The sequence below is a fragment of the Eumetopias jubatus genome, unplaced genomic scaffold (assembly GCF_037043125.1).
Source record: "Eumetopias jubatus isolate StellerSeaLion01/CBP00866 unplaced genomic scaffold, mEumJub1_p1.0 scaffold_7, whole genome shotgun sequence".
Taxonomy (NCBI): Eukaryota; Metazoa; Chordata; class Mammalia; order Carnivora; family Otariidae; genus Eumetopias; species Eumetopias jubatus.
The window spans coordinates 8,515,220-8,541,847 of NW_028274813.1; the positions used below are offsets into that span (position 1 = coordinate 8,515,220).

The window sequence follows — 26,628 nt, forward strand, 5'->3', positions numbered from 1 at the left end:
AGAACTTAGTATTCCTGTATTCCTGATTGCTGCCCCCCATACATTCCCTAGCTTGAGAGTGTACGTTTAAGGGTATCGTTTTCCCTTTTTCCCTAAAAAAAAAAAAAAAAAGAGAGAGAGAGAGAAGGAGAGAGAGATCTGTTTTACTGACATCGAAAAGATGGTTTGGGTGCAAAATGGCATTCCCCTAAATATGACCTTCAAGAAATATTTTAAACTTACCAGGTATGATTAGTTTATCAAAGGGAAACATTTTGCCTCTGACATCTTCTTCTTCCTCCTCATCTTCTTCTAATAAAACAAAATATACATTGTTGTGTTTATTACGTGCTATCACTATGGACAGCTTGGCAAAAAATTAAAATATTTTAACTAGAAGTTAACTAGAAAACTAACCAATAATAGAAAAGCCTGCATTTTAGACACAGTCTCTCTGATTTTTAAATTTTAACTGAGTGACTATTACTACGATACATTGCAACTTATCTGAATGTAAGGAGGGGCGTCTGGCTGGCTCAGTCCGCAGACCATGTGGCTCTTATCTCAAGGTTGTGAGTTCAAGCTCCACGTTGGGGGTAGAGTTTACACAAAGAAAGAAAAGCTTAAAAAATAAAATAAAAAATAAGAGGAACACTCGAACTTACGATTGAACAGGTCTTTAGCTTGATCATAGGTCTTTGGGAATCCATCCAAAATATAACCTTGATTCCTGCAAGGCATAGATTTCACCTTTTCTTTGATAAATCTAATTATATATTGATCTTCTAGTCGGCCTGGTAAAAAGAAAAAAAAATATATTACTAGGGAGTCACATTCTACATGGCGGTTACATTCCAAAGCCATCTCAAAATTTGTTGTGTAGTCAACGTTACTACTGAAAATCTTTTATTTTCCCTTAAAGTTACAAATATGTGGTTTTGTATTTTGAACATGATACATTGAACTGTAATGCACAATAAAATAGGAGAACCCAATGAGCTTGTCTGCAATAAAGACCAGAAGCAAATGCTGATGTCTGCAATTCCCAAATATTCTTCTGGGTAAAGTCACAACTTCTGGATGAAGCAGAACAAGGAGCAAGTGGAGATGTCCCGAGTGTTACCACTTGCCAGCAGGGTTCACTCAATTCTGTTTTGATATTATGCCTTAATACATAGCCTTATAGCCTTAAGACATAGTAATAATAACCTTAATACATAGAAATAAATGTTTCCATTGTAAGATTTAAGTGAGATAGTGTTCACGTGTTGTTAACACACGACTTATTATTAATAGTGTAACAATAGTAATAAATATTTGCTGCATTGGAATAAAAATCAAGCTTGGGCTGCCGGACTGGCTCAGTTGGTAGAGCATGCAATTGATCTCGGGGTGGTGAGCTTGAGGCCCACGTTGGGTGTAGAGATTACTTAAAAATAAAAAGGAAAAATTAATTAAAAAATAAAAATTGAACTTGATCTGACTCTCAAAGGTAGGGTTCTCTTTAAAGCTGCAGGAACCAACGCCCTCCCCACCCCGGGTCTCTCCAAATCTGCATTCCCGACCTTGGCCCCGCTACGCAGTTCTTTCTCCAGCCTTGGAGGCTGGATTCCGGCGGTTACATGGCATCACTGAGGAGGGAGGAGTCTGTTCTAAAACGGGCACAGTGGTTAAAGGACGATATGATGCAGCTTCGCTGCGATATTCATGTATTATTCTATTGTAATTATCAAACAGCTACCGTTTCTGAGACACGACCCTGCCCTTACGTTGCTTAATGTGTGCGTTACAGTATGGTGAGTTTGGCAACTTTGAGTAATTGATCTACAAAGTTCTTTCTAGGGTTATACCATACTTTTAGTTTATCAGTGGGTCTACAATATAAAATAGTTTTGGTCTCTCTTTTTTTCAATTTGTTTTAGAGAGGGAGAGAGAATCTTTTTTTTTTTTTTAAGACTTTATTTATTTATTTGACAGAGAGAAAGCAAGAGAGCACAGGCAAGGGGAAAGGGAGAAGCAGACCCCCAGCTGAGCAAGGAGCCTGATGTGGGACTCTATCCCAGGACCCTGGGATCCTGACCCGAGCCAAAGGCAGACGCTTAACCGACTGAGCCACCCAGGCGTCCTGGGGTTTGGTGTCTTTTAATCACTGTATTCATGACAATAAAATAATGTCATTAAAACACCTCTTCTTTCTTCTACCTCCCATTGCCACACAACTCATTAGGCAGGAACTGATTCAAAACTAATTGCATCTTCCAGAAATTTAAATGTTAGGGCTGAGACCAAAAAAAAGAAAGAAAGAAAGAAAGAAAATCAAAGGCATTATTTCACATAATGAAATTCCTTGAAATGATTTGACATTATTTCTCAGTAAGGTTCACTGTGGTGCAAAGAAATAAAGCCAAATAAAATGTCGAGGGATTCAGCAAAAATCGAAGACGAGTTTTATCTAAGCAGTCTATTTCTGATTTTCAAAGGTTCTGTTGCTGAGGCAAAGGCACATACATGCTCAGAAATCAAGCTTCAGGCCCCTCCATGCATCCCTTGGTTGATTTCAGCCAGCCAGCTTTGCCATTCACTCCTGTTTGTTTCAGAGCTGAAGCGTTCGGTATGCAAGAAGGGACCTCGAGCAGCAGGTTCTGATAACGGCGGAATGTGGGTACACAAAGGGCCAAGCTCAAATGGCTCTCTCTGGAGAACCGTGACCTCCTCGAGATACACCCATGACCTTGGCAGTGTGGAGCTCCTTGGAAGGGGACTGTCACTTCTACTTTGAAATGAATGAACACAGCCCTACAGGACAGCCTTGAAAACACCACCTGCTCTTTTTTTTTTTTTAGTCTTTCATATTCAAGTAATATTTAAAATGCTAATATGAATCCATATTCACAATTACTAAAACACGTTTCAAAAAATAGGTGCCTCCAACGTTTTAAAATAATCCATGCAGAGGACACACACTAGGATATTGAAAGAGTTACATACGTCTCCCTCCCCCCAATTGTTCATTTTTTAAAAGATTTTATTTATTCATTTTTTTTTTTGGTGCAAAATGGTGGTTTTATTAAAGCATGGGGACAGGACCTGCTCAGATTTTATTTATTCATTTGAGAGAGAGAGAGAACAAGCAGGGGGAGCAGCAGAGGGAGAGGGAGAAGCAGACTCCTCGCCGAGCAGGGAATCCCACTCGGGGCTCGATCCCAGGACCCCGGGGTCATGACCTGAGCCAAAGGCAGACGCTTAACCGACTGAGCCACCCAGGCGTCCTGGGGTTTGGTGTCTTTTAATCACTGTATTCATGACAATAAAATAATGTCATTAAAACACCTCTTCTTTCTTCTACCTCCCATTGCCACACAACTCATTAGGCAGGAACTGATTCAAAACTAATTGCATCTTCCAGAAATTTAAATGTTAGGGCTGAGACCAAAAAAAAGAAAGAAAGAAAGAAAGAAAATCAAAGGCATTATTTCACATAATGAAATTCCTTGAAATGATTTGACATTATTTCTCAGTAAGGTTCACTGTGGTGCAAAGAAATAAAGCCAAATAAAATGTCGAGGGATTCAGCAAAAATCGAAGACGAGTTTTATCTAAGCAGTCTATTTCTGATTTTCAAAGGTTCTGTTGCTGAGGCAAAGGCACATACATGCTCAGAAATCAAGCTTCAGGCCCCTCCATGCATCCCTTGGTTGATTTCAGCCAGCCAGCTTTGCCATTCACTCCTGTTTGTTTCAGAGCTGAAGCGTTCGGTATGCAAGAAGGGACCTCGAGCAGCAGGTTCTGATAACGGCGGAATGTGGGTACACAAAGGGCCAAGCTCAAATGGCTCTCTCTGGAGAACCGTGACCTCCTCGAGATACACCCATGACCTTGGCAGTGTGGAGCTCCTTGGAAGGGGACTGTCACTTCTACTTTGAAATGAATGAACACAGCCCTACAGGACAGCCTTGAAAACACCACCTGCTCTTTTTTTTTTTTTAGTCTTTCATATTCAAGTAATATTTAAAATGCTAATATGAATCCATATTCACAATTACTAAAACACGTTTCAAAAAATAGGTGCCTCCAACGTTTTAAAATAATCCATGCAGAGGACACACACTAGGATATTGAAAGAGTTACATACGTCTCCCTCCCCCCAATTGTTCATTTTTTAAAAGATTTTATTTATTCATTTTTTTTTTTGGTGCAAAATGGTGGTTTTATTAAAGCATGGGGACAGGACCTGCTCAGATTTTATTTATTCATTTGAGAGAGAGAGAGAACAAGCAGGGGGAGCAGCAGAGGGAGAGGGAGAAGCAGACTCCTCGCCGAGCAGGGAATCCCACTCGGGGCTCGATCCCAGGACCCCGGGGTCATGACCTGAGCCAAAGGCAGACGCTTAACGACTGAGCCACCCAGGCGCCCCAATTTCTATTTTCAAACTCACAGAAAAGTTGAAAGACTAGTCCAATGACCACCTGGAACTCCACCAACTAGTTTCAATAATCCCACAATGCTTTTGAAACACATAAACTGAGCCCAAAGAATCGGCAACCTGGTGCATTCCAGTTTAACCAGGCCCCCATTTTGGCTGCATTGTCGGGGGCGGACTGGAGCGGAATCCTCAGAACACGGAGATGCCCCAATGCAGGATTGTGAAATTGGTCTCGCTGGAATCGTTAGTTATTTACTAACAAATGGGGTCATGCGAGGGGAAAGCGAGCTGACCTCTGTCCTTGCTCCGGCGGTGTAATTTCTATGTTAGGTCTGTGCAGGGAGCTCAGAGGTCTTGTTTCGTCCAAACATAATCAAGGTCCACATTCTAGTTTTAGGTAAATACGAATAGGAAGGATTTGGGGGCAAACTTGAGGAAGAAAAACAAACAAACAAAAAACAAAAAAGAAAAACCTTCCTAAGGTTAAAGGGGACTGAATGAACTATTCCAATCTTGTGGGGGGAGCGGCGGTGGCTGCAGGCCACTTCCTCTGTACTCTTCCAGGGCCCCTCGGGGCAGAGGCTGCTGACCCAGCGTGGCCTCTCTCTCTTTTTTTTTTTTTAAGATTTTATTTATTTATTTATCAGAGAGACAGACAGAGACAGAGAGAGAGCACAAGCAGGGGAAGCAGCAAGCTCCCTGCTGAGCAAGGAGCCCAACGCAGGGCTCGATCCCAGGACTCCGGGGATCATGACCTGAGCTGAAGGCAGATGCTCAACTGACTGAGTCACCCAGGCGTCCCCAGAGTGGCCTCTCTTTACATTTGGGGGCAGAACAGAGTCGGCTGCCAAAGACAGGGCCCTTCTTGAGCTTGAGCAGAGCAGCGACACACTTTGGATACAATTTTTGGGTTCTTGCAAAGACCAGTTACATGTCTCTGTCCCATAAATATTGTCCAGGCTTTGTTTCATCCCATTAGCCTGAATCCTAGATGCTCTTCCCTCTCCTCTTGGGGTGGTGGTGTTCACCGCTCCCAGCGCCCTGCTCTGGCCTTAGCTCTCAGGCTTACGGTGTATACACAGGGCAATGGACACCTGTAGATTCCTTACCATCCCAGCCCTCCACCCTCTCCTGTGGCCTTGCCAGATTTCCCTCCCCAGGCGTCCTCACAGCAGAATGTCTTATCTTGGGTTGTTTCTCCTTCCCCAAGTGGTGGGAGCCAGGCTGCTGGTAGTCTCCCTAAAACCAGCATCCTGGCTCCCACGTATTTCATAGGGGAGGCAGAGGCAATGTTTTCTCTCAAAGTATTAACCTGGGTTTTCTACAGTCAGGAGAGCATGCTACTCTTGATCTCAAGGTCGTGAGTTTGAGCCCCGGGTCAGACATAGGGATGACTTAAAAAAAAAAAAAAGTTTAAAAAAAAAAAAGGGGGGTCACCTGGCTGGCTCAGTCAGGAGAGCATGTGATGCTTGATCTCAGGGTCATGAGTTCAAGCCCGACGTTGGGCGTGGAGCCTACTTACTTTAAAATAATAATAATAAATAAATAAAATTTTTTAATTAAAAAATTTTCTAAAAATAAACTGGGTTTTCTGTGTACCTTCTTTTTCCTCTGGGACATCTCCGGGATTCTAAATTCCATTTCCTCCTGGCCCAGCCCATACCAAAGCAGAAACCAAGACACAGGTAATCAGCTACCTGTCTGAAGTGGACATCCAGCGTGTGCATACAAGCCCATGTTCTCCACCCCTAAACACCAGACTGGAGTGGCCTGGGGCAAGGAGACGTGGGGGAGAGACACCTTCATTGGGAGCCATGGAGACACTAGAATTCTTGAAGATGAGTGGCTGGGGAGAGGACCACCTGGAGGGACAAAGCGCCTGTGCTAGAAGACCAGAGGTGGGGAGGGCAGTCAAGAGTTGTGCCCCCAGGAATGCAGTGGGCGGTCCTCGGTGGGAGGGTCTGTGAAGGGCAACACCAGGAAGGAGCCATCTGTCGTCGCCCAGGCCTGGCTCATGCCTCTGTCCTTCTTCCCCGCCTCTCACCCGGCCAGCCCAACCCTGGAGGATCAGAAACAGCCACCAGCAAAGATGAGAGGAGGAGGGGGTAAGTGGAAAGAAGCCAAACATGCTTGAGGGGGTGACAAGGGGAGAAACTCCGTTGGATCAGAGTCCAGTGGTCACGCGTTGGACTAGTCTATAGGTGATACCAGTAAAACCCGTTCGATGGAGGATCTCGACTATCTACATAAATCAAAATGAAGTGGTTTTAGTTTCCGAATAATTACACTGGTTTTCTGCCAAATAACCAGGTCCCTTGGAAATGTCTAAGTTCAAAACAGCTTGCAGTCATTTGATTGGCACGGACTTCTTAAAGCATGAACAAAGAGACTACTTACTTATTATCTAGGAGTTGCAATGGAACCAGCCTGAAACTCTGTCCAAGCGGGAGAGGGAAGAGAATGGGTCCCGAGTTTGTGTTTAAAGTGACCCCTCACCCCAGTGAGTTTGTTCAACAAAATGCTTACAGTTACCCAATGAGTAAGGATATTTTTCCACTTACTTGTATTTCTTCCTGAATGTATTATGGCTCCATGTATTTCATCCACTTTTTTCTATTAAGGATTTAATGATTTTCTTACTAGTTTGCCTGAGCATTTTATATATTAAGGATATTAGGTCTTTATCATGTTAGCGGCAAATATCTTTTCCTGGTTTGTCCTTTGCCTTTTAATTAATGATTTTAAGATTTTATTTCTTTATTTGAGAGGGAGAGAGATCAGGAGCAAGGGGGAGGGGAAGAGGGAAAAGCAGACCCCTTGCTGAGCAAGGAGCCTGATGTGGGATCGATCCCAGGACCCCGGGATCATGACCTGAGCCGAAGGCAGAAGCTTAACCAACTGAGCCACCAGGCACCCTAATTAATGATTTTTGATGCTTCTAAAATATATGACTATACATTTGGTCTTTTATTGTTGTTAACTTGAGTTCTTTCCCGTCCTATGATCAGACAGTCACCAAACATCAATGGTGATTTTTTCCTCCTGGGGAGGCGGGGGTGGGATTATGATTGAAATTTCTTTGTTATATGTTCTGTACTTTATTTATTTTTTTTAAAGATTTTATTTATTTATTTGAGAGAGAGAGAATCAGAGATAGAGAGCACGAGAGGGAAGAGGGTCAGAGGGAGAAGCAGACCCCCCGCTGAGCAGGGAGCCCGATGCGGGACTCGATCCCAGGACTCCAGGATCATGACCTGAGCTGAAGGCAGTCGCTTAACCAACTGAGCCACCCAGGTGCCCTGTTCTGTACTTTAAATAGCAAACAAATAGTCTTTTATAACAAGGAAACGAAGCCTGTTAACAAGAGCAGCCCCGAGTTGGGCACACTACCTGCATTCTGCTCCATGCTTTCTTTGATGCCATCCAAGAGCTCCTGTGCATCTTCCACATTCTCCTCCTCTTCCCCCTGCTCACCTTCTTCTTCCTCTTCCCCTTCATCCTTAAGTGTGACAATCGCCTCCTACATACCACACGGATATTCAAATTGGACGATGCCCCGCACGGATCTGCTACTCACAAAATCATCTGGCGCGTGATCCTGGAAAAGGCTGGTGTCCAAATAGGGAATACGCTCACCCACAGTCATTGTGCAAGTTGTCAGGATGCATGTATCTACAAAGATGGTTGAGAGCCTCGAGGTTTTTCTTACTCTATTTTAGGAGAAGAATCTGTTTCTGTGTTAACACCAGAACTGCTTAAGAATCAACACTTTCTAGGTGTCAGGTGATATCTTACTTAAGGAAACACATTTTGTACAAATTAAGACTTTTAGGAATCATTTAAGGAAATATACCATAGCAGCTACCATTTCCAATAAAATGATAAAAAGCAGTTAGCTGAGGGGAGGGTGGAATGCATAGGCAGAGCACAGAGGATTTTTAGGGCAGTAAAACTACTCCATGGGATACGATAATGGTAAGTACATGTCATTATACGTTTGTCCAAACCCATAGGGTGTGTAACACCAAGAACTACCCTAAAGTAAACAATGGGCTTTGGGTGATAATGAAGCGTCCGTATAGGTTCATCAGTTGTAACTAATGTAACCATTCTGGAGGGGGTGCTGATAATGCAGGAGCTTATGCATGCAAAGGGGAGGGGATGTCTCTGTACCTACCTCTCAGTTTTGCTATGAACCTAAAATTGCTCTAAGAAAATAGTCTCTCTTTTTTTTTTTAGAGAGAGAGAGGAAGTGTGTGTGTGCATGCGAGGGGGGAGGGCCTCTTAAGGGAGAGAGAACCTTAAGCAGGCTCCATACCCAGTGTGGAACCCAATGAGGGGCTTGATCTCATGACCCCAAGATCACGACCTGAGCCAAAATCAAGAGTCGGAAGCTTAACCAACTGAACCACGAAGGGACCCCAATAGTCTCTTTCTTTTAAAGCAGTTAATAAATAGTCTGATAATACTCTGAGAAACACACATCAAGAATAAAAAAAAATCTAAAAAATATTGGGGTGCCCAGGTGGTTCAGTCAGTTAAGCCTCTGACTCTTTTTTTTTTTTTAAAGATTTTTTTTTATTTATTTATTTGAGAGAGAGAGAATGAGAGATAGAGAGCACGAGAGGGAAGAGGGTCAGAGGGAGAAGCAGACTCCCTGCCGAGCAGGGAGCCCGATGCGGGACTCGATCCCGGGACTCCAGGATCATGACCTGAGCAGAAGGCAGTCGCCTAACCAACTGAGCCACCCAGGCGCCCAAGCCTCTGACTCTTGATCTCAGCTCAGGTCTTGATCTCGGGGTGGTGAGTCTAGACCCCACATTGGACTCCACACTGGGCATGGAGCCTGCTTAAAAAATGAAAACAAAAAAAACTAAAAATGTTCCAGTCAACAGAGAGAATACAAGATATATTTTTTAGCAACAGCTGGAGACAAACTAAATTTCAAGGGCACCCCATGAAAGATGCTTCCATCGCACCGAGGAACGTCCTGTGGGATGCTGTTTTCATAACTCGGGACAACAACAAAATCCAATTAAAATAACAGATCTCTTTGCAGGATGCCACGTAAAATTAGTGGCTTCCTTATTACAAGACTAAGAAAAGCATTTTTAAGATATAAAAATTCCCAGTGAAGTAGTTAGAAATGTTACCAGTTTCGCTATGGCTTCGGAAATAACATCCTTCAATTTAATGTGATGCAACTTGTAGTGCTTAGACAAGGCTTCAGCAATACTGGATTTTCCCACAGCTGGAGGACCCAGAATGCAGATCTTGATTGGCTGCAAAAGAAGAACAAGGACCATCCAGTGATTTGTAAACAAGCTGTGGTTCGACAGAGTGTTTTTCATTTCAGGGGGTGCCTTTCCTGAACATCTTGGGGTCCTGCAGCCTAACTCTCCTCTGTCAAGTCTCTAGAGTCACTTCCTCCACGGCCAGCCTCTGTGGTCAGTGCCACATCATCCTCACAGCACTGCTCCCCACTCAGGGAGTGGCCCTTCCTGTTCATTCGTTCAGCAGGTACTTAGTGAGCATCTACTATGTGCACCGACCAACCATGGGGGACACAACGCTCAACGAGATGTGCTCTGGATGTACGAGAAGTACTAAAAGAACACAGTACTAAAAGTACTAAAAACAAAGTACTAAAAAGTACTAAAGAACAAAGTACTTGAGCCTTACACACTACCATGTTACTCTTTTAAAACATTTTTTATTTAAAAATCAATTTTCAATTTAATTAACACATAGTGTACTGAAGTGCTGAAGTACTAAAGTACTCAAGCATTACACAAAAGTACTAAAAGTACTAAAGAACAAAGTACTTGAGTGTTACATACTACCATGTTACTCTTTTTAAAAAAAATTTTATTTAAAAATCAATTTTCAATTTAATTAACATATAGTGTACTGAAGTACTAAAGTACTCAAACATTACACAAAAGTACTAAAAGTACTAAAGAACAAAGTACTTGAGCATTACACACTACCATATTACTCCTTTTTTAAAATTTTTACTTAAAATTCAATTTAATTAACATATACTGTATTATTAGCTTCAGAGGTAGAGTTCAGTGATTCATCAGTTGCATATAACACCGGTACTCATTACATCCCATGTCCTCCTAATGTCGTCCATTCCCAGTTACCCCATCCCCCCACCTACCACCCCTCCAGCAACCCTCAGTTTGTTTCCTAGAGTTCAGAGTCCCTTATGGTTTCTCTCCCCTTCTGATTTTGTCTTATTTTATTTTTTCTTCCCTTACCCTATGTTCATCTGTTTTATTTCTTAAATTCCACATATGAGTCATATTACTCTTACAAAGACAACAAAGACATAGAATTTCTGGTCCAGTGTGTGGGGGCTTAGATTATTGCCTCATGAATATTGTTTCTGGACTGACTGGGTCTTTAATCATACTTTACTTTTTAGCACAGTTAATTTATTCTAGTTTTTAAAAACACTCATCAAAAAAAAAAAAAAAAAAAAGCCCCGCCATTTCTTCTGCCAAAACTTGCTTGAATGCTCTAGAAACTCTGTGACATTTGTAACCAGGGAGTAAATGTTTATTTCCAACAGAATTCAAAATATCAGTAGCAGTCATTTCTTGCAAAATGATCCAAACAGTTGTGGAACTGAAGCCTCGTATATTATAAGGCAAATTAATAATAAAAATCAGGCTGATGGGAAGAATTTCCATTGGCAGAGTGACCATGCGCTTAAAGGTCATATAATTTCAGCCACCTAGTTGTGGTTATTATTACTACCATTTGACAGATGAGGAGACCACGGCTGTGAAGGAAATAAACAGGGACATTGCAGGGGTGCTGGGTGAGGATGGTGAACATGACTGGTCTTATCTGGTGAAGGATACTTTCGGGACAATGGTGATGACCAAGATGGCGGGCAGTGGAAGGGTGTCTGAGAAAGCAGCTCAAGCAGAGTCTTGATGGGCTGGGCTGTGCTCCTGGGTGGGCCTGGTGCATTCACCATGGTCTAAGGTCCAGCTCTCAACTGAGCATGTTCACAAGCACCATTTTGTCCACACAGCGATGGCAGATCTGTCTCCTGGGGTAGGCACACCTCAGCCAGGTGAAAAACCAGAATGGCCATTTATTCACTTAATAGTGAGAAGTCTGACTACCACTGAATTCAGAACTCCAAGTGCACTTGTCCGGTACGTTTGCTCCCTCGGAGTAGACAGTCATGGAGGGTTGTTGATGAGCATCGTTTGGAACATGAAGAGTTAGATGAACAGGCTATTTAGTGGCATCTGGTCATGGTACCTTGATGTCCATTTGACCCACAGAGGACAACACTAGTCTCACCACTTGAGTTGGGTCTTGTGTGTCTCAGGATAGGCTCCAAAAACTTAAGATGGGTATTTCAGATGCTTAAAGACATCACTGTTTCCTTTGCTAAGAGGCACATCTACTTTTTTTTTTTTTTTTAGAGATTTTTTTATTTATTTGACAGAGAGAGACACAGCGAGAGAGGGAACACAAGCAGGGGGAGTGGGAGAGGGAGAAGCAGGCTTCCCGCGGAGCAGGGAGCCCGATGCGGGGCTCGATCCCAGGACCCTGGGATCATGACCTGAGCCGAAGGCAGCCGCTTAACGACTGAGCCACCCAGGTACCCCTCTCCTACTTACTCTTAACTAGGCATGTTTTTCAGGAGAATATGGTTCTTCGAACACAATGATTACTGTTCTTGCTTGTATGAAGACTCCCATGCACAGTGGTACTATGGTTAGGATGGCACCTGTTCCTCATATGCTACCTGACAGTTTTCAACACATGTTTAATGTACTAGCCGCTATCCTCTTTGGGATGCTTCCCTGGGGTAAATCAAGGAGCTGGGAAAGGGCTACATATAACTGATTTTAGGGAGGGACGTGTGGGGACCCTGAAGTTAGGCTGTTCTAGCTAAGTCTGCATCCCAGCTAGTTCGAATCTCTGATTAGCTGTGTGACCTTGAAGAAATTGCTTAACCTCTCTGAGCCTCAGTTTCATCATCTATAATGTGGAGATAAGCATGTCTACTTTGAAGAGTTTGATGATAAATGACCAGTGAATCCCCTGGCCAACAGGAAGAGATCAAAGTAACAATCAGTCTTCTGGAAGAGATCAAAGTAACAATCAGTCTTCTCCTTTCTACCTCCCACCGACCATCTCCTGTAGGTAACCCAGGGCTGAAACAGGCAGGCCAGGTTGCACTTGCTACTTTTCTGTATATAGACAGTGCTGTGGCAGTCAGTTTTGAATTTACTATCATGTTCAATTTGTGTCAAGTGTAACAGTCATTATCTGTATTAACTTTAAAATGTTTAATATTTGGTTGACATTAATTAATTAATATAATATATACATACATTGTTAGACATGAACAAATGGATCAAATTTTAAAAAGAACTTGATTTTAGAAATTGGGACATTTGAAAAAGAAAATACTTTCACTCGTGTGATTCTACTAAAAGTTTCATTTACTTTGCTTAAATTCGAATTTAAAACAGGAAACAGGAAATTGTTATAGTTGAATTGAAACAGGATATCAAAACAGGAAAATTGTTATAGTTACCAGTAGTCCTCTGCTTTGCTTGTACTCTTTGAGGATATTGTTGATATTTTCCACAAATCCTGTTTGGGCAACCCATCGAATGTTAAAATTCTCCTTCACAAAAAGTGCTTCCATTCTCAAATTGACCAGTAAATGGTCAAGGCACTCTTGCTAAAAGATAAAGAAATTATTAGAGATTTGACTTGACTTTTCCTTCACTTTGACAGTTACAACAGACCAAAATCACTGTGATTTAAAGAAAAAAATACAGTCACAAAACATGGAAGACAATCAATGGTGGCACTCGGTGTTGACAGAGCGCCCCCTGTGGTCTTCCGTGAGAGTTCTAAACTCTTCCCACCTCTGTGCTCAGGACAGGCTGCATCCTGGCTCTTGGACAAGCAGCTCAGAGTAGGGGGATGCTGGAAGTCCCAGTGTAAGGTTTCTTTTTTTGCAAATTTTAATTGTATCTATTCTTTGAATAGTGCAATCCCTTGGCTCAAAATCCAAAAGAAAAAGTATAGAGGACAGTGTTCTCTTTGACCCCCATCACCACCCACCCGGCTCTGTTCCCCAGAGGCAACCAGTGATACCAGTCCTTCCAGAAACATTCTCAAAGGTAGCATTTTGATGCAATTTATTCCTAATAATAATAATAATAAAATAATTTTTAAAAATTGTGTCCTAAAGCAAGCTCAAAGGGCACACTGCTGACTAAGGCTGGGTAAGTTTCCGCGGCAATGAAATCAGAAATCCCGGGTTCCTGTGTGAATTAATACAAAGAGGCCAAAGAGAAGAACATCCAGTGTCTGTAAAGCAATTACGTATCAAACAGGTTTTTTTTTTTATTATTATTTATTTATTTATTTGACAGAGAGAGACACAGCGAGAGAGGGAACACAAGCAGGGGGAGTGGGAGAGGGAGAAGCAGGCTTCCCGCGGAGCAGAGAGCCCGATGCGGGGCTCGATCCCAGGATCCTGGAACCATGACCCGAGCCGAAGGCAGACGCCCAACGACTGAGCCACCCAGGCGCCCCCATATCAGTTTTTCAAGTACGTTTTCTGACCAGGACCTCTGAGGGTTTTTCAGAAAAGAAAACAGCAGCTCTCAGAAGACAAGAGGAAATTGCTTTAAGGTAAAATGTTTAGCTGTGCAGGAGGGGCAAAGACAAACCTGGAAGCCAGGAATTCGGACTCCAAATCCCTCAAGAACCAATACATTTAGGAGAAGAATCTCTTATCTACTCACTGTTAAGTCCTTGGTTAGGAAAGCATTTTCTTTGGGTATTTTCTGGATTTTCCCAGGGCCAGTATTTTTACTGATGCACTGTTAGAGGAAAATAGAAATACTATTTGGTTTGCTTGTAAGATTTTAATACAAAATTTCTTAAACGAATGTCAATATAAATGAATAATTTTTCTTTCTTTTTTTTTTTTTTGTAAAAGGGGGTGCCCTGCGGGTATGCACTGATTCATTTGTTTTGCAAATATTCAACAGTCGCCACTGCACGCCAGAGACTGCAAACAGAGACCAGTAAGGCAGGACCTGCCCTCAGGGGGCTCTCAGTCTGAAGGGGAGGCAGCAGTACACAGACGGTTATGCGGATCACCTGCAGAGGGGCTGCTGGAGAAAGCGTTCCGTGAGGATGAAATCTGAGCTGCGGGTTAAAGGATGAGTAGGGAAGGCTGCACTCACTGCGCTAGCTGGGCTACAAGGTGACAAGTGGCCTGGACTGGAGAGACAGCCCCCACAAACCTAGAGCCCCTGGAAGCCGCCAGTAGGTTTGGGGAAACTGACCGTATCAGTACTTTGGGGCAAGGACACATTTTAGTAACGCCCCTGTGGGATTCGTGTGTGTCTTGGCCCCGCAGTGGCCTCTCCCACTCCCTTCCGGGCACAGACCAGAGAAAGGACATCTTGATTGTAAATTTCCCAGCACATACACTGCAGAAGCGGATAGTGACTTTGGTTTTCAGGATATTCCATTTGGGGAGTCCCCAGTCTTGTTAGCACCCCTGATTCCATTGCTATACTTTAGGGGCTACAACAGTTTAAGAAATGCAATCAAATATGGGATGGAACAGCTGTACCTTGACCAAGTCTTCCAGGGTATGAACAGACTCGTCCACTGCAACCAGGTAATGAAGCTTTGGCACGTGGTCTATGATGTTTTGTATCACTCTGCAGCCCACCAGGAAAAACCACCACCAGGGGAGAAAGCAAAAGAGATGGAGTCAAAGGAGAGTCCACCGACCACCGCCCCTGGGAGCCAGGCAGTATCTCACTTCATTTCCAACATGGTCAGCGTGGGACGATGATCTCTACACACAGGGAAGCTGGGATGGTCAAGGAACGCATCTCAGGCTGAAGAGCCACTGGGGAAAGTGGAAAGGCCAGGACTCCAAGGCCGATCCATTCAGCTCCAGCTTCGCCCAGTGCGTTGCAAAGCGCACCTGACCCCCGGGGCAGGACTTTAGTTAGTGAAGTCCGCTCACCTGGCGCTCCTGTGAGTCTCTCAACAGTGCTTTGGGGAGGGGCATTCACAGAGTCAGACACAGATTGGGAGAAGCCGTGGCTCTCTTAGGGGAACCACTGGTCAGTAAGAAGCAGTACGGGGACTACGATTTCCTACCCCTGGTGAATCATGACTCCCGACATTTCGGAGAGCCTACCTTTGGATGAAGACTGTGCTATGGGCTTTCCTGGCACTTTTAGATGGTGGACACTATGCCGCCAGATACAAAACAGAGATAATAAGTAGACCTTGTGCACAGGGTTGTTGTGAAGAACGAATACAGTGACACATGTAAGGGTCTATAGCGCTTGGCGAGCGCTCACTAAGTGTTTGCTTAAGCACAAACACATTAGTCAATTACTTCCGGGTAAGTCCTAGCTCTAGGAGAACACTTACCCTGCTAGGTCAAGGACATGAATTGCTGGAATTACATTTGTTCCATCTCCAAACACAGGTAATGCAGGGACCTCACCCAACCAAGCGTTCTGAAAGAAAAGCAAAAGCGTATTTTCCACTAGTTGTATGTAACTATTACAGCTCACACACAGCCATAGTCTGGGGCATCCAAAAGACCCAGCTGTCTGATGATGTCATCGCCTAAAGGGGATGTTTTGAAAATCAGCTCTGATGAGATTTAGTTGGTGATCAAAGCCTATTAAGAGAAACTAACCTCAGGCTGAAATACTTTTCAGGAAATCTACAATCTCGTGGGCTGTCTTCAGTCGTCATTGGCATGGTGTCTACACAGAAGGGAAAAGCTTTCACATACATGACACCTTCCATTCTCACACACAAAAAAATGAGAATGAAAGTCTAAAATTACTCCCATGGGCTGGAGTAATTGTTATCAGTTCAAAGATGAAATGCTTAGTAGATAAAGCATCTGATGAGTCGCGGAGCCTGGATTTGAACCCTGATCTTCAGAGTCCAAACCCTTGTCTTTTCCCTGCATTTAAGTATTTCAGTAAAGAAAAAGACAATCTGGATAGTGTTTATTAGCTGTCAGGTACTAGATTATTTTAAATTGCTTTTTAAGAGTGAAAGAGGTAGGGGTGGGGGCCACAGCAGACCGCAGGACCTTGTAAGATATTTTGGGCTTTGGGAAACCATTGAAGGGTTTTAAGCAGGGAAGTGACATCATTAGATTTGCTTTTGTTGCCTCGTGAAGGAATGATGTAAAGTAAGAGTCTAAATGGGGAGGTGGAGGCCAGGCAAGTTGTGTGGACAAGAGATGTCCTTTAGCTTGTGGGGGGGGCTGTTGGGGGAGTGGGGTTGGAGAGAAGGAGATACTGAGGAGGTTGGCTCTATTATTACTGGGAGATTTTGTGGCGGATGAGAAAGAGCAAGGAGTTGGATGCTGGTTGGTGCAGCTGGATAGAAGAAGGTCCCATTTTCTGAGATGGGGTCCTGGAGGTTGGGGGTGACTGTAGGTAGAGTTTGGGTTTGTGAAACATTCAAAGTCGAGGTGCTGAATAGGCAGCCAGATTCACAAAGCTAGGACTCAGGAGCGAGCCCTGCTGGAGAATGATATTTGAGAGTCATTGGCACCCAGTCATGGGAATGGACAGACCAACCCAAGAAAAGAGTGTAGACAGAGAAGACAGGGGGCGGGGCGCCTGGGTGGCAAAGTCAGTTAAGCGTCCAGACTCTTGGTTTCAACTCATCATCTCAGTGTCGTGAGATGGAGCCCTGTGTTGGCCTCCGCACTGAGGGCGGAGTCTGCTTGAGATTCTCTCTCTCCCTCTCCCTCTGCCCCTCCCACTGGTGCTCTCTCTCTCTCAAATAAATAAATAAATCTTAAAAATAAAAAGGCAAGAAGATCTGGGCAGAAACCTGAGAAAGCCAAGATTCAGTGGTCAGGTAGGTGAGGAGCAGCTGAGAATAGACAAGGACAAATGGACTTCATTGCCTACCACTCTCCTATACTTTGGCTATACTTGTCTATTTGCTGTTCCTTAACACAGTCTGCACCTTTCTGCCTTAGGTCTTTGCACTTACAATTCCTATTGACTTTCCCCCAGAAAGCAAAGTAGCCAGCTCCCTTGTCACTTTCTGCTCAAGTGTCATATCATAGGAAAGGCCTTCCCTGATCATCATATTCAAGATACAACCTCCCAACCCTACTGCTGGCTTTCTTTCTGTTTTGTTGCTTTCCATATAATTTTCTTTTTTTTTTTTAAAGATTTTTATTTATTTATTTAACAGAGATAGAGAGCACAAGTAGGCAGAGTGGCAGACAGAGGGAGAGGGAGAAGCAGGCTCTCCGCCGAGCAGGGAGCCCGATGCGGGGCTCCATCCCAGGACCCTGGGATCATGACCTGAGCCGAAGGCAGCCGCTTAACCGGCTGAGCCACCCAGGCGCCCCTCCATATAATTTACAACATCTGAAATCCTTTATGTGTACTGGTTAATTTGGTTCTTATCTCATAGTCACTAAAAGTCATACCTTAAAAAAATAATGTAAGATGCCTCCTTCTACTCCATACTGAAGTCCAGCAGCAACCACGTAAGTTGCAAATTTTTTGGCCTATTAGATAAAGGAGAGGGGAAAAGCTAAATGTAGTATTATTAATCATACCAAACCAGATTATTTTAGTGGTTAAAATGAGTCCTACATGAATGCCTCTAACCACTATTAAAATTTATTTGGACTTTTAATTGAATGAAAGCCAGGGATAATTATCTGTGAAGACTTCACACCTGCATGTACTATGCTGGCACCTACAGGAAAGGGAACATATAAAGATGGGTCCTTCCATGATGATCTTTACTTATGCAGTAGGGGAGGTGGACATACACAGGGAGTTGTTAGTAATGAGCCACAATATAAGGTGGGATATTGTGATTCACAATAAGAAATATATATTTGGTCTTCATCTCCATATCTGGCATGAGTTCTCAGAACTATGGGAATTTCCAAGCAAACAGAGTGACAAAGGTGTCTTTTGTTATGTTAATCAGGTGACTTTGGGATCCAACCTGAAGATGTGGGTTGATTGCCAACTTCCAGCTCCCCTGCCATCTCCGGGGATATGGAGATCAAGTTCAATCACCAATGATCAATGATTGTCTCAAACATGATGAAGCCTCCATAAAAACCCAAAAGGAGAAGGTTTGGAGAGCTTCTGGGTTGGTGAACCAGGGGAGATTTGGGGAGAGCGGAGAAGCTCCATGCTTTTCCCCAAACCTTGCCCTGTGCATCTTTTCCATCTGGCTATTCCTGAGTTATATTCTTTTATTAGAAACTGGTAATCTAGTAAGTAAAATGTTTCTCTGAATTCCGTGAGCCACCCTTAGCAAACTAATCAAACCCAAGGCTTGGGGAGGTGGGAGGGGTCACTGGAACCTCCAACCTATAAGAGTTGGTCAGAAGCACAGATGATAGCCTGGGCTTGCCACTGATGAGGGATAGAAACAGAAAAATGTCCACCTTTAGCCCAGGAAGCTAACCTAGCCTGCATAGTTTTGGTAAGAATCAAATATGTACTGGTTGCTACACTCTTTTTTTTTTTTTTTTTTTTAAGTAAGCTCCATGCCCAACATGGAGCCCAACGTGGGGCTTGAACTTATAACCCTGAGATCAAGACCTGAGCTAAGAGCTTAATCAACTGAGCCACTCATGCCCCCTGGTTGCTACATTCTTAAAGGGTCTCATGACTGCCTGTATATTTCACTGATGGTTAATATGGAACTGAATGATAAGGACCAGAGAAATCTTACAAAAGTAGTTTTACAAGTAGAAATTCAAAGAAACATTTATGATCTTATACCCCCTGCACGTCCCCTCCCCCCTTGAACACTAAGCATATAACCACCAGCTTCATACAGCAAAAGTTCAGCCCTTTCTGCCCACAGGTCCTGTCCCGTGCTACTTAAATAAACTTACTAAGTTATACCATACAATATCTCAGGAATTCTTTCTTGACAGTTGTGCTCAACGACCCCACAACACAACTGGTGTTGGAAGTGGGGGGCAGTCTTGTAGGAATGAGCCCTAAACCTGTGAGATCTGATGCTACTTCTAGGAAGATAGTGGCAGAATTGAGTTGAAATATAGGATGCCCAGCAGGTGCCCAAGAATTACTTGGTGTCATGGGAAACCCCTCCCAGAGTGCATGAGCACACATTTTGAAACTGGGAACCTTTATCAGGAAAATGAGTCTCTCCTCTGCTCCAGGTAATCCATGGGGGATTAAAAAAATCTAAAACCTCCTAGTGCAAATACCTAGGAATGCCATATAAAATGCCAATAGTATCCTTCGAGGATGGCAGAATTCTCAAGGACATAATAGCTATCCTTAGGGGCCAAAAATAGAAGTGAAAACAAGAGTGATGAAGGGTGGACAGTGTGGGCGCCCTGGGAAGTTGAGGGTCTCATGATCTAGGTGCATAGGTTTTGAAATCCATGTAGGTAGAGGAGACAAACACTCGATCTGGTGAAGTCAGGAGTTGGGCTGCAATACGAAGTGTTCATCCACAACAAAAGGGTGAACTGGAAAAACTCCAACCTGTGGCAGAAGAAGGTGACAAGGAATTGTGTCAAATCTAGCCAAGGCTCCCTTGAGAAATTTAACCTTGACCTTGTACTTCTCGATAGTTTGTCTTTCACATATAAATTACCTGCTTGATGTAGGGATTCCAGAACCAAAAATTAACATAAAAAGCATTTCAGGCAGTGAGACTCTTGGGGCACTTCAGAGAGGCAAATCAAAGCTCCCTGTACCTCCCCCCACCCCGGGGACCTCCACTGTCCTTTAAAACCCCAGTAAAAGGACAACAGCTGGGGCAAGGGTGGTGACCTCACTGTAGCAGATGGGTGCTGGTTTGAGCGCACAGCATTGACTGTCAAGCCAATTACAAACCATAAGGCATATTCTCATTGTGAATTCCCATTTCACACTGACCATCATGAATCTTGAAGGCATCAGATCCCTGAATATACTTGAGACTTTTATAGCAGCACTTTTGGAAGATACACTTTACACTTTGATACAAAGTGCATTTTGCCCACTTTTCCCTGAGAATTCTTTTACATGAGGTTTTTAGGGGTGATGAGTTATGAAGAAATGGATGGTTGACAATTTAAAGAGATGCTATTTTTAAAAATCCATGCCAAATTACAGGATTATCTTTACAACTGGAATTCCAGAAATCACAAGAAAATATGCTTACTAATAGAAACTTTGTACTAAAAGACCTTACTAAAGATGAGCTCACAAACCAAAATTATAAAACTTATGAGGGAACAATCCACCATGAGTGAAATCAGACTTGCATTGCCTTCAGAAAATAAATTAGTAGAGATTCTGAAATAAATGTGGTTACAATGATGAAAAAATTAAGAAATGGGAAACAAAGGGAAAAAACAAGATGATCAGGACAGTGATAATGATGATGATAAAGAATAGGCAGGTCGGGGGGGGTGTCTGGGTGGCTCATTTGGTTAAGTGTCTGCCTTTGGCTCAGGTCATGATCCCAGGGTCCTGGGATGGAGTCCTGCACTAGGCTCCTTGCTCAGCAGGGAGCCTGTTTCTCCCTCTGCCTCCCACTCCCCCTGCTTGTGCTCTCTCTCTCTCTCTCTGACAAATAAATAGATAAAATCTTAAAAAAAAAATAGGCAGGGGGTAGAGCAAGGAACAGAGAACAGGAGAGAAGGGGGCTGACTAAGGTGGAGAAAGGAGGAGAGTTGATCACGTCTTAGCCTCCTTCCCTCCTGCATTCATGTGAGGCTGAGTCAGGCTGAGAGGCCGGAGAGAAGCTGAAAATCAAATGATAGACTCATGACTTTAGTATTCAACCTGTCTGAGCCTTTGTAAGAACTAAAAAGACTCCATTAATACCTGAGAATGGTCTGGAAAGCTGCGGACTTGGCTAGAAATATTGTCCTGCTCCCAGTTATTAAGAAAAAAATGATTTTATAGTTTCATTCCAACAATGTCTAACACTGTGAAGGGGTTACAGGACTATGCCTTGAAATGAGCAAGGCAAAGATCTAACTTAATTTCAAGGAGATATGGATACATTTACTCCATAGTGGGAGATTTTTTAGTATACCCCTCCCTAGTAATTGATAGATTCAGGAGACCCCAAACTAGTAAGATATGCAAAACACCATTAAGAAACTTGACCTAAGTAGACATATATGGAAACTGAAGGCAGATGCTTAATCGACTGAGCCACCCAGGTGCCCCTCAGTTTTACATCTTGGTTACAGCATTTTTTTTTTTTTTTTACCTGACTAGTTTTTAGTTCTTTTATCTTTGCAGTGTCTTCTATGCTTTTCTCAAGCCCAGCTAGTATCCTTATAATTGTTATTTTCAATTCTGGCTCTGGCCTATTGCAGGTTTGAAAGGCACAGGTTTCTCAAGTCCGTATGGAATTTAAAATAAAAACAACACTGGCCGTGTACTATGTAGCAAAGCATCTCACCAAAAACTACAGCATCGCCACTGCCCAGACCACATCCTCTGACCAAAAAGCAATTCAGTGAAAAATGAACAAAAAAAGATGACACTAGAGGAGGAGTTAAGCTGGCATAAGGGGACCCTATGCTTGCCACATCCCTCCAACACAGCTGGATAAATATCTAATCCTTCCAGACACCCAAGAACTCGATCTGAATGCTGAGAGAACAAACTGCGGAACTAGAGAGACAAAAGAAGCCACATTATGGCAGGTAGGAGGTGCAGAGATATGATTCCAGGGAGAAAAGAATCATGGGTGCTGCAGAAAGGAGGGAGCCTTGATCTCGGAGAGAGGAGAGAGAGAGAAACAGAGAAAGCAGCTTGCAGGGGATTGCACAAGAGAAACACTTCCCCAAAACCACTGACTGGGAAAACTAGAGTGACTGATGACAGCAAGTTTTTACAAGCATTGGAGCCCAAAGTCTGAAGTTTTAGAAGTCTGCACTACTGCTGGGTGGAACCTGGTAGGCATAGCAGTACTCCTGCATGGAAGGAGGGAGTGGGCAGTGTGGTCTGAGGATCCCCTGGGTCACACTGGGAGACAGTGTTCCCCTTCTTGGAGTGCATTTGGGAATGGTAGTGGTGGTACAGCCTCTCCAGGGACAAAAGAGCTGGCAGGCACCAGTGTGCCTCCTTGTTCATTAGCATAGGAACAGAGACACCTGCTGAGGGCAGTATACCTTGGTGCTGGCTTTTTGCTGCACTTTACTATAAACCCCAAACTGCTGCACGGTTGTGTTGACTGCTTTTCTGGGACAAACCAGCACTGACAACAATGCGGGGAGACCCTCCAGAGGATCAGCACAGGTGCATGTGCACCAGGTGCCTAAGATTTGGAGTTTTGAAACCCAGCTGTGTACCTGAGATAAAACACAGGAGTATGGTGCTGCCTAGCAGGCAGACAGCTTGGACACAGACAGGGTGAAGGCAGGGATCCGATGGAAGCTAGGGACACAAGAGGGGAGATGGTTCGTTCTTTCATGGGGGCTTCCTGAACAGTGGTGGGTGGGAACTCTGCTATTTGGGATGAGAGAGAGGGGTGATGCCATTTTTCTCCTCTGCATGGACAGACTCCATTGAGCAATGCAGTGCCCCCCGTGGAGGCTGGAGCCAATTAAGCCAAGCCCCACCCCCTGCACCCTGCAGGTGCATCTTTACTAGGGCAAGTCAGCCTGAGGACCAGTGCAGCAGGCCACTTCCTGAGAGGACCAGCACAAACCCCTTGCTCACACCAAGTTTACTGATCATAGAGTGCTGCAAAGATTCAGCTCTATGGAAAATAGGATCTAGCCTCTTAACAAGCAAACCAAAACACACCTAGTTAAAACTTACCACACTGTGGACAAGGTCCAAACACTCCCCACTGCAGGAGAAACTCTTCAGAGGACTGACTATAGAGGGAAGGAGCAGCAAAAACACAACAACAAAGTGCACGTCCTGAAACACTTGCTGAAGCACCAGGCCCTGGATAGTATAGGACCTCTTCTTAATATAGCCATTACTCTCAGGAGCAGGAAATATAACAGGGTTTCCTAACACACACACACACACACACACACACACACACACACACTCACACACTCTAACAGTGACCTAGACAAAATGACAAGACAGAGGAATTCACCCCAAAAGAAAGGAAATGAAGAGGTCATGGCCAGGGATCTAATCAAAATAGATATAAGTAATATGCCTGAGCCAGAATTGAAAATAACAATTATAAGGATACTAGCTGGGCTTGAGAAAAGCATAGAAGACACTGCAGAGATAAAAGAACTAAAAACTAGTCAGGTAAAAAAAAAAAAAAATGCTGTAACCAAGATGCAAAACCGAGGGGCGCCTGGGTGGCTCAGTCGGTTAAGCGTCTACCTTCAGCTCAGGTCATGATCCCAGGGTCCTGGGATCGAACCCTGCATTGGGCTCCCTGCTCCTGCTTCTCCCTGTCCCTCTGCCTGCCACTCCCCCTGCTTGTGCTCTCTCTCTCTTCTCTCTCTGTCAAATAAATAAATAAATAAAATCTTAAAAAAAAAAAAGATGCAAAACCGACTGGATGCAATGACAACAAGGATGGAAGAAGTCGAGGAATGAATCAGTGATACGGAAGATAAAATGTATGGAAAGTAATGAAGCTGAGAAGAAGAGGGAAAGAAAAGTATTGGATCATGAATGTAGACTTAGGGAACTCAGCAACTGCATAAAGTGTAATAACATTTGTATCATAGGAGTTCCAGAAGATGAAGAGAGAAAAGAGGGCAGAAGGTTTGTTTGAGCAAATTATAGCTGAAAACTTCCCTAGTCTGAGGAAGGACACAGACATCTAAATCCAGGAGGCACAGAGAACTCCCATCACATTCAACAAAAGCTGGCCAACACCAAGACATATCCTAGTAAAGTCTGCAAGATATAGAGGTAAGGAAAGAATCCTGGGGCACCTGGGTGGCTCAGTCATTAAGTGTCTGCCTTTGGCTCAGGTCATGTTCCCAGGGTCCCCGCATTGGGCTCCTTGCTCAGCGGGGAGTCTGCTTCTCCCTCTCCTTCTGTGTTCTCGCTCTCTTAAATCAATCAACCATTTAATCAATCTTTAAAGGAAGGAATCTTGAAAGCAGCGAGGGAAAAGAAATCCCTAAAAAAAAAAAAAAAAAAAGAAAGGAAGAAAGAAATCCCTAACCTACAAGGGAAGACAAATCAGGTTAGCAGTAGATCTCTCTGCAGAAACTTGGCAGGCCAGAAGGGAGTGGAAGGATATATTCAACGTGCTGAAGGAGAAGAATATTCAGCCAAGAATACTTTATCCAGCAAGCCTGTCATTCAGAATAGAAGGAGAGATAAGGAATTTCCCAGACAAACAAAAACTAAAGGAGTTCATGACCACTAAACCAGCCCTGCAAGAAATATTAAAGGGATCTTTTGAGTGGAAGAGAAAGACAAAAAGCAACAAAGAAAGGAACAGAGAAAAATCTCCAGAAACAGCGACGTTACAGGTAATACAATGGCAGTCAATGCTTATCTATCAATAATTACTCTAACTATAAACGGACTAAATGCTCTAACCAAAGGCACAGGGTGTCAAAATGGATTAAAAAAACCCCAAGACCCATCTATATGCTGTTTATAAGAAACACGTTTTGGACCTAAAGACACATCCAGATTGAAAGTGAGGGGTGGAAAACCATCTATCATGTTAATGGACATCAAAAGAAAGCCTGAGGAGTCATACTTATATCAGACAAACTAGATTTTATTTATTTTTATTTTTTTACTTTCTTTTTTTTAATTATGTTGTTAGTTGCCATACAGTACATCATTAGTTTTTGATGTAGTGTTCCATGACAGACAAATTAGATTTTTAAACCAAAGACTGTAACAAGAGATGAAGAAGGACACTATGTCATAACTAAGGGGTCTATCCAACAAGAAGATCTAACAATCGTAAATATTTATGCCCCCAACTTGAGAGCAGCCAAATACATAAATCAATTAATAACAAACAAAGAAACTAATTGATAATCATACCATAATAGTAGGGGTCTTTAACATCCTACTTATAGCAATGGACAGATCATGTAAGCAGAAAATCAACAAGGAAACAATGGCATTGAATGATACACTGGACCAGGTGGACTTAACAGATATAGTCAGAGCATTTCATCCTAAAGCAACAGAATACACATTCTTTTTGAGTGCACATGGAACATTCTCCAGAATAGATCACATACTGGGCCACAAATCAGCCCTCAACCAGTATGAAAAGATTTAGATCATACCATGCATATTTTCAGACCACGAGGCTATGAAATCTGAAGTCAACCACAAGAATAAATTTGGAAAGAGCACAAATACATGGAGGTTAAAGAACATCCTACTAAAGAATGAATGGGTTAACCAGGAAATTAAAAAAGAAATAAAAAAAAATACATGGAAGCAAATGAAAATGAAAACACAATGGTCCAAAATCTTTGGAATGTAGCAAAGGCAGTCCTAAGAGGGAAGTATATAGCAATACAGGCCTATCTCAAAAAGGAAAAAAAAAGTCTCAAATACACAACCTAACCTTACACCTAAAGGAGCTAGAAAAGGAACTGCAAATAAAGCCTAAAGTCAGCATAAAAAGGGAAATAATAAAAACTAGAGCAGAAATAAATGATACAGAAACAAAACTAGTAGAACAGATCAATGAAACTAAGAGCTTGTTCTTTGAAAGAATTAATAAAATTGATAACCCCCAGCCAGACTTATCAAGAAGAAAAGATAAAGGTCGCAAACAAATAAAAGCATGAATGAAAGAGGAGAGATCACAACCAGCATCACGGAAATACATTTATAAGAGAATATTACGAAAAATTATATGCCAACAAACTGGGCAATCTGGAAGAAATGGATAAATTCCTAGAAACATGCAAACTACCAAAACTGAAACAGGAAGAAATAGAAAATTTGAACAGACCCATAACCAGCAAAGAAATTGAATCAGTAATCAAAAATCTCCCTTGAACAAACAAAAGTCTAGGGCCAGATGGCTTCCTAGGGGAATTTTACCAAACATTTAAAGAAGAGATAATATTAATTCTTCTCAAACTGTTCCAAAAATTAGAAATGAAAGGAAAACTTCTAAACTCATTCTACGAAGCCAGCATTACCTTGATTCTAAAGCCAAACACCCCACCAATTTGGGGCTTGAACTAAAAACCCTGA

General features: G+C 43.0%; 1 protein-coding gene across 4 annotated transcripts in view; it reads right to left on the bottom strand.

Moving 5' to 3' along the window:
• The window catches only part of AK7 (adenylate kinase 7), a 64,225-nt gene that overhangs the window by 12,288 nt on the left and 25,309 nt on the right, over positions 1 to 26,628 (bottom strand). Inside the window, exons 6-14 of one of the 4 annotated variants that reach the window (XM_028101126.1) lie at positions 17,922 to 18,002; positions 15,872 to 15,960; positions 15,051 to 15,141; positions 14,209 to 14,286; positions 12,981 to 13,130; positions 9,556 to 9,684; positions 7,793 to 7,922; positions 645 to 773; positions 223 to 291 (exon numbers count right to left, since the gene is read on the bottom strand). In XM_028101126.1, the coding sequence (XP_027956927.1) occupies positions 223 to 291; positions 645 to 773; positions 7,793 to 7,922; positions 9,556 to 9,684; positions 12,981 to 13,130; positions 14,209 to 14,286; positions 15,051 to 15,141; positions 15,872 to 15,960; positions 17,922 to 18,002 (946 nt within the window). The remainder of the gene's footprint in view (positions 1 to 222; positions 292 to 644; positions 774 to 7,792; positions 7,923 to 9,555; positions 9,685 to 12,980; positions 13,131 to 14,208; positions 14,287 to 15,050; positions 15,142 to 15,871; positions 15,961 to 17,921; positions 18,003 to 26,628) is intronic. The other 3 variants (XM_028101134.1, XM_028101141.1, XM_028101148.1) reach the window with 3 other exon arrangements.